The 19,967-nt window shown below is 37.7% G+C and overlaps 1 protein-coding gene across 1 annotated transcript; it reads left to right on the top strand.

Moving 5' to 3' along the window:
* The first annotated feature begins 2,653 nt into the window (after positions 1 to 2,653).
* On the top strand, positions 2,654 to 16,339 carry si:ch73-74h11.1 (desmoglein-2.1). Its single transcript, XM_006803644.3, has 14 exons — positions 2,654 to 2,769; positions 3,019 to 3,144; positions 3,710 to 3,865; positions 5,707 to 5,845; positions 6,304 to 6,473; positions 6,835 to 6,969; positions 9,230 to 9,415; positions 10,845 to 11,422; positions 12,073 to 12,215; positions 13,144 to 13,365; positions 14,273 to 14,512; positions 14,814 to 14,947; positions 15,147 to 15,455; positions 15,572 to 16,339. The coding sequence occupies exons 1-14, from the start codon at positions 2,728 to 2,730 to the stop codon at positions 16,337 to 16,339; spliced, it is 3,348 nt and encodes a 1,115-aa protein (XP_006803707.2). The 5' UTR covers positions 2,654 to 2,727.
* Positions 16,340 to 19,967: the final 3,628 nt, after the last annotated feature.

Below are 19,967 nucleotides of genomic sequence, written 5' to 3'. Positions count from 1 at the left end.
TCAGAAGCTACCCTGCAGCTTCACAAGTACTCTGTTTAATCTGCACTGGTCACTTCACTTTATTGTTATTGATATTTATATTTAAAAGTGCAATACTGTAATTTTCTGCTGCTCATTCCTGTGCAATATCCCATCTGCCCTCCCGTCATATTTCTTTTCAAGATTTTCTTATTTAATCACTAGTGTACATATATTTATATTTATAGATACATATATATTTAGTCATCTTTTCTCTTTTACCATGTCTCTCTAATATTTAGCTCCTTACTATTTTTCTATTTTTTTATTTTATTTTATTATATTTTATTATATTTTCTCCTACTGTATCATGCTGCTGAGTGACTGCTGCTCGTCAAACACATTTCATTGCAATGTTGACCCTGTGCTAACTTGCATATGACAAATAAAACTGAAAACTGAAAACAAACTTGACTCAAAGTCAGAAAGGTAAACAAGACAGAGTTGACACACGAGGACAAAAGACTGAGATGAAACTAGGACGGAAAAGACATGAAAGGTGAGTGAGATCGTCTGAAAAAGAAGTGAGAACTAGAAGCAAAGGAAACAAAACTCAAAAGCAGTGGGAAATAAAATAAACTAAAGACCAAAACCAAACGGGAACTAGAATGTAATAGCACTTGAAGTCCAAAAGAAACAAAAAAGACAGAAAGTTCAAAACTCTGTATTAAAGACCAAGGACCATGACTATATTTAAGGTCTGTAGTTTTACACATTATGAAGCAGAAACTTATCTCCATATTGCATATTATAGTTCAATTAAAAGCATTTCATAAAGTTTAAAGAGTTGGCAACAGAACATAACATCACTGCGAAGGTTTCTTTAAAGTTGGAGAATGGCCTAAGGGCTGAACTCTTACCCTGGATGCAAGCCAGTTTCACTATTTTGACAGAGAAACATGTCTATAGCTCTTTATATGAAAATATAAGAACTGGTGGTTGCCTGCTAGACCCTGAGCAGCTGGCTCCTTAGAGCAATGACCCAGCTCCCTCTGAACTCCTAATCCATCCAAATAAGCTGTATGTGTGAAGTAGAAATAAAATGTGCTCAATGTGACCTCACATTGAGGACTTCAAACTTTATGAACAAGCCATTGTTAATAAGGAACCTGATCTGTTTTGCCCAAAGGCAAACTGTGTACATTGCAGTGTCACACTAATGCCTTCATTTGCATAGTTCCAGTAAAAACACATGGATATCAACATCAGTCCAAATGTCTGTCAATCTGTTCTTCTCCCTTTATTATTTTGTTATAGTTGACTGATTTCCATTTATATGCTTATTTCTGCTGTGTTATTGTTAATAGTCAAATTCCATCCATCCATCTTCTTCCGCTTATCCTTTTAAGTGTGTGTGTGTGTGTGTGTGTGTGTGTGTGTGTGTGTGTGTGTGTGTGTGTGTGTGTGTGTGTGTGTGTGAGAACAGTTGTTACGCTACCTATCTTGACCTCTCAAACTGGTTGAAAGATATGCCACCGAATGTATGTCAGAACGTTCTTGTCTGTACCTGCATGTAAAAATAAGAGTCTTAAACCAGCAGTATGCTGATTTTATCTTTTTGCCTAAGGCAAGGCATTAATGAGAAGGACTAGCATTTTTATTTAACACACTATGCATTGACGATAGCGTCACTGTCATTTGACATGATTTATTTATTTTGCTTTATTTTGGAGAACGCCTTAAAGTGCCCAAAGGCAAACTGTGTGCACTGCATTGTCACGCTAACACCGTCATTTGCATAATTCCAGTAAAACTTTATGGATAGCAACATCAGTCTAAATGTTGATCCATGATTGAAGTGGAGTATTTCACTGTGTGTAGGCACCAGTCATTTGATCAAAATACAAGGTTCCACCAATGATATAAGTTCATATGAATTAATTTTCAGATGACTTGCAGATTTACAGATGACTGTCCAACAACAAACTACCGAGATTACAAGACTACAGTATGAAATGGTGACATCATAGGTGCCATGGTCGATGGACTCCAAACCCGTATACCCCTCATCTGATATTGCAGTTTTCTTTTATGAATGTTCTAGATTGATGATTTGGCCACTCACAAAGTCTAAAGTCTCTGTCTCTGATAGTTTTAGTTTTTCAGCCCAGTTATGATCTCCTTTAAATGGTAACAAGTATTTAGTGGAAGGCCAACATCTGGAATAAAACAAGCCTAGCACCCACTTGTGTTCTCAGGATATCAGGGTTGTAAATTGACGGAATTAATTTTCCATAAACTGCACAAAGACAGTCAGGAAAACTCAAAATTCATTTTGCCAGACTCTCTTCCCAAAATCAAAGAACTTATTTAAATTTTACCATGGAAAACACTGAAAAAAGCTAAACTATTTATTCATTTATCTTTTAGAAAAGTAGCCTCTTCTCACGGAATGCCTTTGAAGTGAGCTTTAGGTGTGGATTACCTTTAAAATGATTGTGCTGATAAGACACGCCTTTAACTCTCAAAAGTACATGCTGTACATGCTTGTGTTAAATAAGGACGCTAAATAGAAAGGGCCTGCACATCACAGAGTGTGTTGGCAGCACATTGTGAGGTAACATCATGTTGCCAAGCCCTATAGAGGGACGGACTTAAACGTGATGTGGGTGTATTTTTACATTATTAGATTATTAGGTGACATACAGCCCATCGGTTTGTTCTTTTTTGAAAACCTGACTCAACACATCCCAACGCGTCTCTGCACTCATGGCGGAGTTGAGACTACTGCTTCTATTTTTACTGGCCTTAGTGAGTATTCAGTCTTATACTACTATCACATTAACATGCTAGGGCATCCTTCTTATTTAAAGCGACGAAACAGCACCATTAAGTGGTGCGGTCAGGTATTATTTATTTTACTGCGTAACACAGATTATTATTTATATGCTACAATCAAAGGTGGCGGTTCGCAGATAACACAGTGTAAGGAAAATAAGAAAGCCTCGCCCAGCGTTTTTTTGTGTACTGAGGGATTTAACTGTACTACTGTCATTACAGATGATGAGTTCTGAGGCCAAAGAGAAGAAGGTAAAGAAACTGAGGAGGAATCGGAGAGAGTGGATTCCTCCTCCTACAAAGCTGACGGAGAACATCGACTACACCCATTTGGAACACATTGCAAAGGTCTTCAGCTCATTGAAATCTTTATAGCATTCCTTTAAAAAAGTCCAGTTGTACACACAGTTGAACACTTGAAAACAACCAGAAGTCATAGGTTTGCTAATTATAGTTTAAAAACACACTTTGACCAGTGAAACAGGTGTCAGTGCAGATTTCCTATTAAAAACTAATTGTTAAAGGATTTGCTAATCCAATATGATCACAGTGATAAATTTCAGGTGCAGACATTTGGAAAGTTCTGCATATACTCTTTCTTTTCAATAGTAAAATTAAAAGTTTAGACATCATTTATGTCTGTGCAGTATCTGTTGTACCTGCAGTGCTTGGGCATAGTTTTTGTATCATTACAAAAACAATTCCAGTAGAGAGTGAAAAACAGTTCTTGAACACATTCTTGCTCTTGCTAAAAAGTATAACAAGGAATATTTAAGAAGCACCCCAACCTGACATCACTGTCTGAGACTTAAGTTCAACTTCAATAGTAGAACAATTTTTTACATGTTTACCATCTATTTTACCAAGTCTAAATATGTAATTTACAGTAAATTTCCCCCCTGTTTTATTTCAGATACGCTCTGATAAAGACCAACTTGAGATGGTTCAATATTTCCTTTCTGGAGAAGGGGCAGATAAAAACCCAATAAACCTCTTTGTGGTGAACCGAGAGACTGGTTTTGTACGTATCACTGGTATACTGGATCGGGAAAACTGCCCATCCTACAATGTAAGTTTGTTTTGATGTTTGTTTGTTCATTTTTTCTTTTCTGTTTTTTACTCTGCACAGTTTTCTTTCACCATTTTCTCTATTATGTAACACCAAACAATATCATGGAATTCCATTCCTGGTCTCAGCTCCACTTCTGTGAGATACAGACCTCAGGGAACGTATCCACAGCAATCGCAGAAAAATAGAGTTAGCATTTTTGTATGGTTGAAGGAATGTACATTAGCTGCTAACATTAGCTACTAGCAGCTAAAATATATATTATGAATGTCAAACAGAAGTACAATCATTGCATTTATTTCTGGCCTTTGTATTTCACCAAAACTACTGGAGTCAATCATTGCCATTAGCTGGTGGCCAGGACTGCTGGTCATGCTGCTGTTGGATGACAGGCAGCTCCAACTGATTTATCATTCTTACAATTGTAAGTCAGTCCCTTCTTCATGGCTTATCTTAAGCTTACACAATTTCTGATTGCTAATAGCTGGTGATGGCTCACTGATGCCAATTTGCAAACTTGCTTTGCAGCTTGTTTTATGAAGTAGGCCACAAAACCAACAGTTTCCAGTCCAGTCTTTTATCACAACAAGTCCACATAAATCCAATCTAAAAGCAATCCTCCTTCTGTTAAAATGTAATTATTTTTAAAAGCAAAACTATTCAGGCCAGGTTAAAAGTATTTTCCTTTAAAATGTCCTTTTCTCTCACCGGAGTGTTTAATTTCAACCATCTTCAACCTGCCACAACTGTGTCCAATAGCCTCCTTCCTTCCTGTTTTTCTCCCTAAACTCATTCTTACTCTCCCCTTTATAGAGAAGGGCCCTATCGCACCAGATTAATATTCAATTCAATTCAATTCAATTTTATTTATATAGCGCCAAATCACAACAAAAGTCGCCTCAAGGCGCTTCATAGATACAGAGAAAAACCCAACAATCATATGACCCCCTATGAGCAAGCACTTTGGCGACAGTGGGAAGGAAAAACTCCCTTTTAACAGGAAGAAACCTCCGGCAGAACCAGGCTCAGGGAGGGGCGGCCATCTGCTGCGACCGGTTGGGGTGAGAGAAGGAAGACAGGATAAAAGACATGCTGTGGAAGAGAGACAGAGGTTAATAACAGATATGATTCAACACAGAGAGGTCTGTTAATACATAGAGAGCGAGAAAGGTGACTGGAAAGGAAAAACTCAATGCATCATGGGAATCCCCGGCAGCCTACGTCTATTGCAGCATAACTAAGGGAGGATTCAGGGTCACCTGGTCCAGCCCTAACTATATGCTTTAGCAAAAAGGAAAGTTTTAAGCCTAATCTTAAAAGTAGAGATAGTGTCTGTCTCCCGAATCCAAACTGGAAGCTGGTTCCACAGAAGAGGGGCCTGAAAACTGAAGGCTCTCCCTCCCATTCTACTTTTAAATACTCTAGGAACAACAAGTAAGCCTGCAGAGTGGGAGCGAAGTGCTCTAATAGGGTGATATGGTACTACAAGGTCATTAAGATAAGATGGGGCCTGATTATTTAAGACCTTGTATGTGAGGAGCAGGATTTTGAATTCAATTCTGGATTTAACAGGAAGCCAATGAAGGGAAGCCAAAACAGGAGAAATATGCTCTCTCTTTCTACCAGATTGCAAATTTTACTGAAGAAAAGAAATGACTTTTCTTCAGTAAAAGTTGAACTTTAAAGTTGAACTTGAAGGATCATTTTTAATCTTAGGCCGTAGAACTCCAGGTACAATCTGAAATTCTGAAGTCATTAATATAGTTTCTATATATAATTGTATTACATATTAAAAGTTACATTTTAAAACTATCTCAGTCTGTCATTCACAATTTACACAGCTAACAGGGATCGCTAGATACAGGAATGGGACCACGGCAGAGGATAACATCCCACTGACTATAGCAGTCCAGGACCAAAATGACAATGCTCCTTCTTTTGAGCTGCATACTGGAAACATTAGTGAGGCAAGAGAAAAAGGTAATGATGGATTTTAAACACAGTTTTCTATATGTGATGGGATACAAATTGCATTTTAGCTTTTATGGAGTTCTTGTGAGAAAATCCCTGAAATCTGTCCTCTTCTGAAGATATTTCTTCAGCCTAGTAAGACTAGGAGTAGTGAGATGATATTGCACGAGCAATAGAGAGAGGGGGAGTCATGACAGACAGGGGAAAAGAAGAACAGAAGAACTCTGGGCTAGAAGCTTAACATTTCACAGATGACCTTCGACTTGCTTAGTCACAGCCGCCCGCATCATATTTACATCTTAAAAACTGTTAAAATATGTCTGCGTTCTATGAGATCCAGTTGACATTCATTTTGAGAATCAGTCTCTAACCTTCTTTTTTGTCGCATATAAACACAGTCTGGATATATTATGTATGTGAAAGTTGTTTGTCAAATGATCATGTTGAGCTGTTGTGCTCCACTGCAGGAACCTTTGTCATGCAGCTTGAGGGTAAAGACAAAGATCAAGCTGGAACAATTAATGCAGAGATCTCCTACAGCATCGTCAGTCAGAAGCCAGAAGGCACAGGTCACATGTTCCATTTAGATGAAAAGACTGGAAAACTGTATGTCAAAGAGCCCACGCTGGACAGAGAGGTGAGGCTAGCAGTCACTGCACGTACAGCAAGACACATTTAGGCTTCTGCATTTTTGCACAAATTTCTTTCTTAACTTTCATAATATATTTCTTAAATATATACATTTTGGTTCAGGCAATCTTTGTCCGGTACAATAAAACAATGTTCCTGGACCGAAAATGTAATTCAAATAAAATATTCTTAAGAGAGACATTGTGCAGAAGTCATAATTGGACCATACCTGCTAAACGCGCAAAGGTGATTTTCTCATCGTCGAAGGAAAACAGGACCGACTGGACCGACTCATCTTAGCTTAGTATGATTACAATTCTTCTGAAGTATTTGGATATAAGTCATGCGTTTTCACCTCCTTTTCACAGACTTATGACTTCTACAGCCTGGTTATAAAACTAACTGATATGGGAGGAGCAGCAAGTGGACTAACAGGAACTGGAACTGTAGAGATCAAGATCCTGGACATCAATGATAACATGCCTACTCTGGAAAAATCTGAGGTAATGAATATGGCCTTGACTTGTTCTTAAGGCATCCAAATTTATTCTTATATTATTAATCACTTTCAAAACAACTGTACATAGCTGTGTCTGTCTCATTATTTATGGTTGGCTTAAGTTATGCACTTTACGTTAGTGGTATCAAGTGTGCTTTGGTGGCCCAAGCTGCAGGGAGTTTAGGAATATCCAGTAGCAGTAAAAGGCTGTTACTTCTGCACGCTACTTGTTCCCAGAGTTTTGAGAAGCAGTCGTAGATATTCATTTGAAAAGTAATACAGGAAGAAAGTTACCCTGCATTCTTTCTAATTGCCATGGGGTAAGTCCCTTGGTAGCAAAAAAACAGTTTCAGTTGTTGATTTATTACTTCAGAAAATATTTCTGTCACAGTCTGTCTGAGGTAGCATACTGCATGTATTGTGAAAACGACTCAAATGCAGACCAAAACAGAACGTGAAAAGTGACGTGGACTAACAAAAACAAGCCGTTTATTAAGGCAAAGGGTCTGGGTGAAACGAAACAAAAACCTAAACTGGGTGAACTAAAACATGAAAAACCTTAAACATGGAAAACTGGCATGGATACCTGGAAACACAATGTGGACTAGCAGACAACCTAACAAGGAATGACTGAAAACAAACGGACTAAGTACACACAGGAGGGTAATGAGGGACGTGGGAACACATGGGGAAAAAAGCTGAAAGAAATGAACATAACGACATCACAAGGGGAGAGTAAAACTAAACACAATGAACACAGGAACACAGGACCGCTTCAAAATAAAACCGGAAACATAATGAAATACAGACATGAGAACATGAACTTGACAACAAAAGACATGAAACACATAAAGGACAAGGAAGACTTAACACAGGGGTTGAAAACACAAGGGAATCTAATAAACACATGAACTTAGATAACCTAATGAACTTAAACATCAAAATAAACTCAAGCTCAAAACGCTGGGTCAAAAGACCCAGGATCGTGACAGTTTCTCTCCTGAGCTCAAGTTCAGTATAGTTTTAATGTTTGCTTTGTTGAGCATGGGCCAATTTTCAAAATGGAAGGAGTGCATGTTTTAAAGCATACCTACATTGTCATGTCATGCGAGTTGTTCATGTTGTTCCAGGTTACTGTTATAAACATTTTTTAAGTCAGCTCTACCTTATTACTTATTATCCCTATTACTTACTCGGTATTATAGTGTACTAAATATGTAACGATGTCTGCTGTTCAGTTTTTATAAAGCATGCATCGTGTTTTAACTTTTAACCAAAACTAGCATCCAAGCCAGGAGAAAAACTTCCAAGCAAGACAGTATTAGTGCCTCCTGCTATGGATGAGCACACCATAAGCTCAGAGATTCCAACAAGCCTCTTACAGCCCCATAAACCCTGCTTCTGAGTACAAACTACACTGTGTTCATTAAGGCTTTTGTCTTTAATTCTTTGCTCTAAAAATGCCCTAAAAAAGTCAGTGATCACTGTTTTATTACCACTATTAATCTGCAGCGTGTTTTAAAGCAGACAAAGAGCGATTCAGATAACCCATTTACTTTGTAATAAATCAAGGGTCCAGTGTACACTGTGCGGGGCAGGATTACCTGGGTCCTACCCTGGTGCCAGGCCTGTCAGGCCTGTAGAGTTGGAGAAATACTTTGAGAATCTCATCAATCTCATCGCATGCCTTCTATAATAGAAGCAGAGTCTGAGGATGAGGGGACGGCTCGATTTCATCTTTGTTTTTTGTAGATGATGCAGTTCTGTTAGCTTCATCAGGTGGAGACCTGCAGCTTCCACTGCAGTGGTTCACAGCATGGCATTCTGAAGGATGGATTGATGGATCGCTTAACACTGGGGTTATGATAATTATTGGTGAAAAAACAGAACTGCCTTTTTTCATCTGGTAAATACAAAACATCCTGTTTCAGAATGACACTGAAAAAACGGTTCATGAATTTTTGGCAGGATTTCATTTAATCTAAAATTAACAAGAATGCTAACGGTGAGAGACCACCTTACATAGAAAGCTATAGAAAATTTAAAAAGGAACTATGTACAGTTTATCATTTCATATAATTTCAGTGTTTTTCTAGTCTTTTGTAAGCACAATGATAAAGAAAAAAAAGTACAAAAGTACAAGATGACAATAGGATAAGTTTGAATTACGAAAATAATGTATTATTGCCAGGCACTTAACATCTTATTATTACAAAAACATTTTCATTACGGGGTGTATCTTTATCATGCTTTTCTAATTTCAGTATTCTGGCTCAGTGGATGAAAATGTTGACAATGTCGTGGTGATGAAAATCAAGGCTTTGGACAAAGACCAAGAATACACAGACAACTGGCTGACTCGCTTCACAATTACCAAAGGAAATGAAGATAATCTCTTTTCCATTGAGACAGACAAGGAAACCAACGAGGGCATCTTAAAGTTGATAAAGGTATTTAATACAGCGGGTAAACAACTACTGAACGTGTCACCAAGTTTCAATATTTTCGATATTTCAGTAGCACCTTTATTAGTTTTAAAGGAGCTATAAAAGCATTTTCACCAGATGTCAGTCGCAACCAGTGTTGGTCAAGTTACTTGAAAACAGTAATTAGCTACTAATTACTGATTACTTCTCCAAGAAAGTAATCCTGTTACTTTACTGATTAAATGTTTTCAAAAGTAATTAGTTACTTTATTACTTACTTACAATTAAAAAAAAAACATAATACACAACCAGAATGTGTAATATTAGAGACACTATAACAAACACAATCACGGTTTAGTAGCGCAGTAACGCAGCATGCTTAAGGGAAAGTAACAGTGCTCTTATTACAATTACATGTTTTTGCAATAGTAATGCCTTCAATCGTTACTTGAAAAAAGTAATCAGATTACAATAATGTGTTACTGCCCAACTCTAACCCTGACCCATGCAATTCATACCTGCAAAGAAAACAAACCACAGATGCAGGGACACCACGAAAAAAGTCTTGAGCACATGAAGAAAGGGAGGTGCAAAAAGGAATGGAAAGTCATGACACCAGCTGAAATCTACCGGTGCTTAGAAGCAATCCTGCCCGCTTATCTGATAGCCTGAATGTTTAAGTGAGCACTGCTAGGGCCATAATCAGGGAGTGGAAAGACCATAGACCGGCCATGACCAGGTGCTCCCCCACAAGATTTCAGACAGAGTAAAAAGAATTATCAGCAGAGTTGTCCACTTGTAGAGAGCTACAGAAAGACCTGGAATCAGCAGGTACAATTGTTTTAAAGAAAACAAGTAATGCACTCGACCACTGTGGCCTGTAAGCATGCTCACTGAAGAAAAAACATCTTGAAGTGCATTTAAAGTTTGCTGACCAACATTTAGGCAAGCTCGTGAGATCCTGGGAGAATATCGTCTGGTCTGCCGATGCCATGTTTGGAGGTCAAAAAGCACTGCATATTACCACATATATATGTTATCACTGTAATATTATGGATTTTTATATATTGAGCGGTTTGTATACACTAGAGCTCTTTCTTAGATTTAGTATAATTTAGTTCAGTCTGTCACTGTTCTTATTGTAACCACATTTCTCATTTTTACACATAACTCAATACTTAAAACTTAAAACCATGAACATCTATAGTTTGATTTCTCTACACGTGTGGATTGGTTGTTGTCAACATCTGGTGAGAATTTCATGACAGTAGCACCTTTAGAAATTTGTGACGTGTTCAATGTTTTACACTATGTATTTGTATAAACTCACTTCATTTATAGCATTTTAATTTGCAGCTAGTTCTGGGTTTGTTTCTTGAATGTATTTCATTTTTTTGTGTGTGTCTGTTTTCTCTCAAGTAACTCATTTTATCTTTTATCATTTATTTTGCAGCCTGTGGATTTTGAAGAAGTCCAGAAGCTTGAGCTTGGCCTTTTGATTGAGAATATTGCTCCGTTTGTGATTGGTAGTGCTGTAGAGATGGATGTGGATGTTCATGTTGGAGAGGGTAAACCTCTAGCTACTGGAGCTGGTGCCGGGGCAGGAGCTGGTGCTGGTGCTGGTGCTGGTGCTGGTGCCGGTGCCGGTGTGGGTGCAGAGACAGAGCTGGGAGTAGATGTGGGATTGGATGTAGGCGTGAATGTAGATGTGGGCCTAGATCTGAAAGGCGAGGGGGATATAGGGTTGGATGCAGGACTTAAACCTGAGGTGGAGGCTGGCCCTGGAGTTGGACCTGAAGTGGGCACTGATGTGAAGCTTAAACCAGGACCAGGAACAAAGCTGAAGCCAGATGCACCAAAAAGCTACCCCGTTAAAATATCAGTTAATAATGTACCAGAGGGTCCAGCATTTATACCTGACACCAAGATTGTTCATGTATCCGAGGACCCAAAGGAAGCACCTGAAGATGGCAAGATCGCTGTGTTTGCTGCCACTGATCCAGATACAGGAAAAACAGCTGAAGATGTCAGGTTTGTCAAGTTACAGTAAAATCTGTGAGACTTATGTTTAAGTGGCCATTGTTGTAAGACATGGTCAGTAACTGGACAGTCATCAACTTTTGACCTAGTCATAATGATCCAGTTTTCAGTAATTTCTATTAATGGCAAAGCTACCAATGATCCTAGTGAAGTCAAGAAATAAATTAATGTTTTAGAAAAATGAATAAAATATAGTTTCTGTTGTTACTTGGTGGTATTTGAACAAAAATGAATTGAAAAAATTGAATAGCTGTATTAATCTTAATGAGGGCTCTTTCCTTACTTTTACTCTGGTAACAGCAAAAGTTGTCAATTGGTGTAATAATACATTAACTAATCGTAGCAGGTAGCAGGGGTAGCTGTAAGCTTTGATGGGTCTGTTTAATCCTATCAAGACACACAATTATGTTAATAATATAAAGTCTTTAATGTAAAGCATTACCAGGTATGATTATTATTTATTATAATTAATAAAATAGTTAAAAGCTACTTTGTGCTAGAGGTGTTGTGTTTGTTTTTGAAGGTTTTATCTTTATCATAAAGTTGAGCAGGTGTTTTATGTAAATGGCAACTTTTACTTCACTGCTGCTCGTTTTTACTTTACTGATTTTTTTTTTTCTTATATATGTTTTGCATTCCAGTTATGCCAAAGCTTATGATCCAGATAACCTGTTTACAGTTGATGCAGAAACAGCTGAAATTAAACTCAAAAGGACACCAGACAGGGAGTCACCTTACTTGAAGAATGGTACCTATATCGCCAAGATTCTAGCTATAACCAAAGGTAATTCTCTTGTCAACACTAAGACTTCATTGCTGCTTCCTCCACTTCTTATATTTAGGTTTGAAGGTTATCTTTTTCCCTACTGAAGGATTTCATTTCAGTTAACTACCAATAAAATATTGGTAGCAACAACTTTTCAGATCTTACTTGAAACTTTTCATTGTGGAGGGCCAAGGAGAATCAGGTATTTAACCTGTCAGGTTAACAAGCCCTTAGAATTACTGGGTTGTGCTTGTAGCCAAGATATTTAAGGCAGTCAGTCAAAACAAATGTGTAACCTGCCTTCATATAAAGCCCTTATGTCATCAAACATTTTGGATTTGATCTTAAAAGCTTTTATTATCTTATTTCATATGATCAACATATAAGTGGAATCTAATTAAAATATTAGTTTCACCAGTCTCAAAAATGTGCTTAACTAATTTAAAATCAATAATTTAATTAACAACACAAACCAAAATGAACATATGAATAATTAGTAATGGATTAAAGGTCATCAGGGAATGGAAAACAGGAGGGAGACACAGCTGGGAGCATAACCAAACAGAGTCCACAGAGACAGTTCAGGAGGCCGAAACTGAAACACTAGAATTCAAATCAACAAGAAAATGTTTTAAACCTCTACAAACCGAATTCAAAAAATGTTTAGGTATAGTGCTGATGCATACTCAATCATCCAGGAAAGGAAGTCCCAAAAAGCTGATTCTGTTGATCTGGACACTGAAAATGCTACGTCCAGATGAAAAGAATCAACTTTTCAGGTGCTTATGTATAAAGCATGTATATGTACCCATGACTGAAAATTAGAAAGTAGAAAGCACTTCCTTCAACTTGAGTGGAAAGGTGCTATGTATACCAGTCCAGCAAATGGCAATCACGGCATTTGCTTCAACTTCTTACTGACATATTTACCGTATCTGCTTTTCAGACATGCCATCAAAGACAGCAACAGGAACAATAGCCATTCAAGTCACTGACGGCAATGACCACTGTCCAACCCTGACTACAAACCATGCCAATCTGTGCTCTGATCAAAAATCTGTTTACATTACGGGCATTGATGAAGATGTCAGTCCCAATGCTGCTCCGTTCACGTTCAGAATAATACCTGATGGGACACAAGGCAGCTGGGTTGTAGAAGTCATCAATGGTAAGAAAATCTGGTTTGGGTCAAAAGTAAAAATGGATACGTTTATTTTTGTCTCTGTCAGTGCGCCCCAGGGCGGCTGTGGCTACAATGTAGCTTGCTATCATCAGTGTGTGAATGTGTGTGTGAATGGGTGGATGACCGCTTTGAGGTCCTTAGGGACCAAGTAAAGCCCTATACAAATACAGGCCATTTACCATTTTAATTTAATTAATTTATTTATTTTTTGCATTAGTAATTGTAGTACTAATTTTATTATTATAGTGACTTACCGTAAAGACTTAAGCCTTATCTATACAGTGGGGGAAATGAGTGTTTGATCCCCTGCTGAGAATATGCAAGTTTGCTCACTTACAAAGAAATGAACAGTTTTTCATTTTAATAGAGAGAGAGATCATAAACCAAACATTTAGATTAAGAAAAATTCTATAAAAGTTGATGGGCACAGTAAACGCACCCCTAAACCTTGTGGAAAGCCTTCCCTGAAGAGTTGACACTGCAAAGCGTGGGCTAACATGATATTAAACTCTGTGGATTAAGAATGTAATGCCACTCAAGTTCATATGTGTGTAAAGTGTGAAAGGTTTGGGCAATATAGTGTACATTTTCAGTTACAATACAATAATTAATTAATAATTATTTCCTCTAATCCTATTACAGTGGCATCAATTCACCCTATTCTGATATCATGCAGTAAAATAAACTAGCTGCTAGTTTACAGAAAAGAAATTTTTATATGTTGTTTTTACTAAATGTAATTCAGATGCAGCTGCTGGTTTTCCCTTTCCAAAGTATTTGCTTTGTTTGAGGAGGCAAAATAAATCCTGAAGTAAAGTTAATTCGAAGCTTGAGTTCTAGTGTAGTGGAGGGAAATTGTCTTTGAAAACTCTTTGTGCTTTGTTATCTCCAGAGACAAGCGCTGCTATTCATTCTCATGTGCCACTATGGCCTGGACAACATAATCTCCAGGTAGAGGTGTTGGATGCCCAGGGTCTGTCTTGTCCAACCAAGGAAGTTTTTACGGTGAATGTTTGTACTTGTTCGGAAACAGAGGACTGCAGCCCGAAAACAGCAAGACTAGGAACTACATCATCTAAGCTTGCTGCACCAGCCATTGGCTTGTTGTTACTGGCATTTTGCTTACTACTATGTGAGTTGATTTTAGAACATCCACTAATGATACGTATAACAGGCCTAGTTGGGAAAAACATATGTTTAAGATTTTCAATACATATTCAGGACTATTTTGTGTCTGTACAGCTATTTATTCTATAGTATTATTCAGTTCTATTTAAATCTAATACTAGTTTGTTGTATTTTTACCTACACTGAAAAAGTACTGTGCATAACAGAAAAAAGGTTTAAATACATGAAAAGCCCAAACTTTTATGCTTTAGTTTGAATCTTTACATTTGAATTTGAATGTTTTTATCTATTTTTTATTTGTGCAGTTATCCCATTTCTTCTGGTGAACTGTCAGTATGCAGGGGAAGACAAAATATTTCCTGACCAATTTAATGAGCTACCATTTCTCCCCAAAGAAAACCTCATATCCTATCATACTGAAGGCAGAGGCGAGGATAAGGTGGGCATTCATGTTTGTCTGGGAACATTTAATGTGGATATGTAGAAAACAAACTGATTTTTAAGGAGGAATGTGAAAGCTTGTCAGTCACCCCTGATTCAACTTTGTTTTAAAAACATGATTCTGAAAACTGAAATCAAAGTCGTTTCATACAGAAGTTGTGTTCAAAGATAATTTTTTCTTCTTTTTTTACTTTTAGGAAATGTCACTCCAATGTTTACCTGTTATGCTCCAAAAGGTTAAGATGGGACAGTCGTCAAATTTCAACATGAAAAATTCAAACATAATGGAAATTGATGAGATACAAATCCAAAGCGAGCAGAAATATCAGTCAGCTGTCCAGACTGTAATGGAGGTTGACAATGCCTACACATTTTCAAGGGAATCAGTGAACCTTGGCAAAGGGCGTGCGTCATTGAACAGAAAAGTGATGGGTATACAACACACAGAAGCCTTGTATGAGGACATAGCCCTTCCTGATGCTTTTCTCAATGATTACTACTCTCAGGTACTATGGTATAATAGCTATACATGCAAATTATTTGTCACAGTATCTTCTCTTTGGACTCCTGTGTAATGACGCTTTTGATGTCACTGACTGTTTTGTTTATTTGCCTCAAACAGAAAGCGGCATGTGCTGTTCCTGTGGAGGATTCCCATTTGGAATATGATTTTGAGGGCCAGGGCTCCTCTGCTGGCTCTGTGGGTTGCTGCAGCCTTCTGGAGGATGACAATGACTTAGATTTCCTCACTGAACTTGGGCCAAAATTCAAGACTCTGGCTGAGATCTGTATGTTTCCTACAGTGTCCCCCAAACCCATATTGGCACAAAATGTTGCAGGTGCTTTCAAAAGCACAACTGATTTTGTCGAGCCAGTTTTTAAGAGCAGACAGGAGCACATTGTTGAAACAAAGCATGCAGACATAAAAACAGAAAGAGTAACGTCCAATACAAATATACTACAGTCATCTGTCGGTACTGTAAGTACTGCCCGATCTATGACACTTCCTACCTCTAAGAGTACTAGTGTCAGACGTTCCTCTCATATTAGTCATTATGATAAACTACCCAGTCCAGTTCAGACTGTTTTACTACAACAGGAACCAATTTACTACACCAGCTCGGTATCACAACCCATACAATATGTAGTTCAACCACATCTACAGAACACACTTTTGTTAGTAGATGGCTCCAACGGAACCAATCGATTTTTTATCCAGGACATTGAGAGGTCAAGAAATCCTGCTAGCCACAGTGTTCCAACCAGCCCCATTGCCTTCCTACCCATCAGCCCACCTATGCCCCTGGGCTCTACGGAGGATAGGAAACTAATGCAGCTAAATGGTCATTGTATGCCGAACAAGGATAAAAGTAGTCAAAGTAGGAATTAGGAAGGGCTGGAACCAATCTCATCTCAGGGCATTTTGACAAGAGGTGTTATTCTGGTTAAAGAACCCTTCAGAGTGTGTTAGATTTGGCAGTCCAATATGCATCATAGCCTACAAGGACATCTTCTTGTAGGCTATGGGGAAAAAAAGAGTTGGTGGTGGTTGTTGTTGTTGCAGTATGTAGACACGTGGAGTACACATGGGCAGATGTGGTTAGGACCATTCAATTGATGATCAAATCAGCATAACACTGCTCCAAGAAAATCTTCCATTGGTGTAAACAATGGCTGTCAGTAGCTGTCAACTGTATTCCAAAAACACATGAAGGAGTGGTAGACTGTGTGAAAGTCAGTTTCAAGCTTAATAATTTGGTCATATGATCAACAACAGTATTTAAGCAAAAGAAATGAATAATACTAGTCACATCAAATATAGTGATATAAAAATGTTGCATCACAATTGCATTCATGTGAAAGTTGACACTGGAAGTTGGCTCATAACATCAACCTAAATCTTTTTTTAAAGGCCAATCATGTTCATTGCAATTGTGCTCATGGGAACGAGTGGCCCCCGAGCAGGAATACCATACCAAAACGAGTTCATCATGAATCTGAAGCTTAGTGAAAATGACAGTGAACCCAGTGGAGTGTTGCTGAGCTAAAATCAATAAGCTTGATTGATTTTCCACTCTGTAATGCATGCGCAGGATGAACTGATCCCAAAAATATAAATGCGGGGGGAAAAGGTGTGGTGATTGTTGCATTTAGCATGCAAAGGATAGATGGATGTTTCTTGAACGCAAAAGTATGTTTTCTCATTATGTGATAGTGCTCTCATTTAACAGGGAGTCAATGAATATAGGACAAATATGATCTCTCTTTCTAGTCTCTGTCAGTACTCTCCAGCTTATGAGCTATCTACTTTAAGGTGCGCATTTGAGAGTCAAACCAGGGAGTCAAGTACGTCTGATTTGAGGCTCCCTTTTTTCATAAGAGCTACAGTATCCAGAGTTATAGGCAATGGAGATGTAAAATTATTAACAAAATAATCAACCTCTGTGGATTAGCGTTCAAGTAGCTGCTCTGCACTCTGTTGGCACAAGGCACTGAAGAAGAGCAGACAAATGATATCTTTAAACTTAGTAAACTGACTGCTTCTTATATAGCGCTTTTCTACTCTATCTGAGCACTTTACACAACTTGACTCATTCACCCACTCACGGCAGCACTTTTTTCCTATGCTCTTTCTCTGTAAGTCCTTTCTTTCTTTTTTCATACTCAGATGGATGCATGAGAGAGCAGACTTTTGAGACGTATTGCTGCAAGTGTACTTATACTTTCTTTTATTAGAATATAAGGGATTAAATGTTTAGTTAAATATCTTTACATTGACCAAAAGAGGAGTTTCACTGCTCTGGTTCACTTAAGAAAGTAATGTAAAATGAGTTTGATATCCCTGTCTTAGGGGGTTGTCTGATTATAGGTTGTCTTACAGTGTAAAGCACATTTAAGTGACTCTTGTTGGGATTTGATGCTATATAAATAAAACTGAATTGAACTGATAGCTGGGACAGACCCTGTCTCATTGTTTGATTTCAAATCTACTTTCATGTTGTACAAAGTCAAACACCGACTCGTTAAAAAAAAACACACACACACATGGATCTGCATATCTAAGTCCAATTAAAGTTCATTCTTCACCAAGGCAGCTTGGAGATAAATGTCACAACAATACATGTAATGTTATGAGGACAAGAAAGCAGATGAGACAGCTCACTTTCCAGAATATGCTGATGTGTTTATTTACTTTTTGATTGACAGAAAAAAAAAAGCTTTCACAAAGTAACAACATAAAACACTTAAATTGTTTTATACTGTCTGGAACTAAAGACCGCGGAAATCTGACAATATGAAGGGCTCTAGCACTTGCTAGTAAGAGGCACAACTCCAGGGAGTAGGTGCTACATTAACATTTTAACAGGTTTGGCTCATTTGTTCTTTTATAGAGCCGTGGGCATGAAAAACGTGACAATTAGACAGTTAGGATCAAAGAGCTACAAAGAACACTGGCTACTTTGTTTAGATGGAACTGGGATGAAATCTAAAATACTCAGACCAACTTGAGCATGGCAGGGAGTACGGAAGAGGATAAGGGCTACTGGAAAAAAAATCTGAGAAAAAAGTCAGAATTCTGACTTTAATCTCAGAATTCTGAAAAAAAATAATTTTGATGAAAAAGTCAGAATTCTGAGATTAAAGTTAGGATTCTGACTTTTTTCTCAGATTTTTTTCCCAGTGGCCCTAATCCTCTTCCGTACAGGGAGTGATTTTGTTTTCTTTTTAAAATTTCAGTTATTACTCTTATTTTCATGACACAATTGGGCCATTATTTAGAAAATGTCTCAACTTTATCAACTCTGAAATAACAACCACTGTAGCTATAAACAACAGCAACTTAACATATTTTGGGTTTTTTCACCATATGAACGAACTTGACGGTTTATCACTAAAATGGTGAACTTACTGGCAAACACCCAAAGAGGTATGAACGTCCCAAACTGTCAAGGTCATAACGTCATCACATCAGGTTCTTAGTAACCGCTTTCTACACAGTGGAAAGTTACCACCTGTGCCAGCCATAAAAGCAAAACCTCGTTTCTGCTTGTCTTCATGCACATGGAAACTAGTTATGACCTACAATATCTTGTGCACAGATGTATTTTAAGACCGAGCCATACAGAATGAAGAAAATAAAATACGTTTTAAGGTGTAGCCATTGTTTTTGATTAGCCTCAAAGCTTGAGAATCTTTGCACAAAATATGTAGTTGCCTTCAAACTATATTCTCTTGGAAGGATGTGAAACACAGATTGTTTATTTATTTATCATTTTTAAAGGCACCTCAGCTACAAAGGACATGGATAAAATGTCCACTGCCCTGACAGCTCAGTCTTAGTGCATCGTTGGCAAGATTTTCTTAAAAATGACCCACAGTTAGTCATGGTAGATCATTAAAGGATGACAGGACATCAAGGCAAGAGAGGACAAAGTATGCAAAACATTCCATCAAAACCTTTTGGATCTGAAACATGAACAACATACTGCATATTCCTTTAGACTTCATATAATTAATATGAAGGGTGAAAATCATTGATAATTCAGTAAAATAGAACATTTTTTAATATCTATGCTAAAAATGTAAAGTCATAAAGTAACATAAAAACTCAAGGCACAAATACTACAAATAGAATAACCATTGCCCAATGGTGAACACATTACCTGAACAACCTTACATACTTTTAGACTACTGATAATCATGTGATGAAAAAGTCAGTTTCACCTGATACTGAGACCCAGTGAGCTGACAATCAAGAAAACTCTCACCCACTTCTGTATATGGATCAGTTTTGGCCAGTCAAGTCACCTCCTAAAGGAGCTATATGTTAGCTGCCCTGTCAGACCATCTCTTAGTTCATAATGGAAAATACTCTTACTACACAGACTGACTTAAAGCAAAAACAAAACAAAATGTACTAGAGACTTGCAATGGATTCAGTCAGCAACCACACCTACCTATAGGTCTTTAGTCTATCTGGCTGTTTGAACTACATACAGTTTCCATTTTCTTCCAGT

This window comes from Neolamprologus brichardi, chromosome 17, assembly GCF_056152115.1.
Source record: "Neolamprologus brichardi isolate AB-2024 chromosome 17, ASM5615211v1, whole genome shotgun sequence".
NCBI lineage: Eukaryota > Metazoa > Chordata > Actinopteri > Cichliformes > Cichlidae > Neolamprologus > Neolamprologus brichardi.
This window is presented reverse-complemented; position numbering and strand designations above follow the sequence as displayed.

Coding starts and splice junctions, on each gene's coding strand:
- si:ch73-74h11.1 (XM_006803644.3), top strand. CDS start 2,728: ATGGCGGAGTTGAGACTACTGCTTCTATTTTTACTGGCCTTA. Junction 11,423..12,072: donor AAAACAGCTGAAGATGTCAG/GTTTGTCAAGTT, acceptor TTTGCATTCCAG/TTATGCCAAAGCTTATGATC. Junction 15,456..15,571: donor TCAATGATTACTACTCTCAG/GTACTATGGTAT, acceptor TGCCTCAAACAG/AAAGCGGCATGTGCTGTTCC.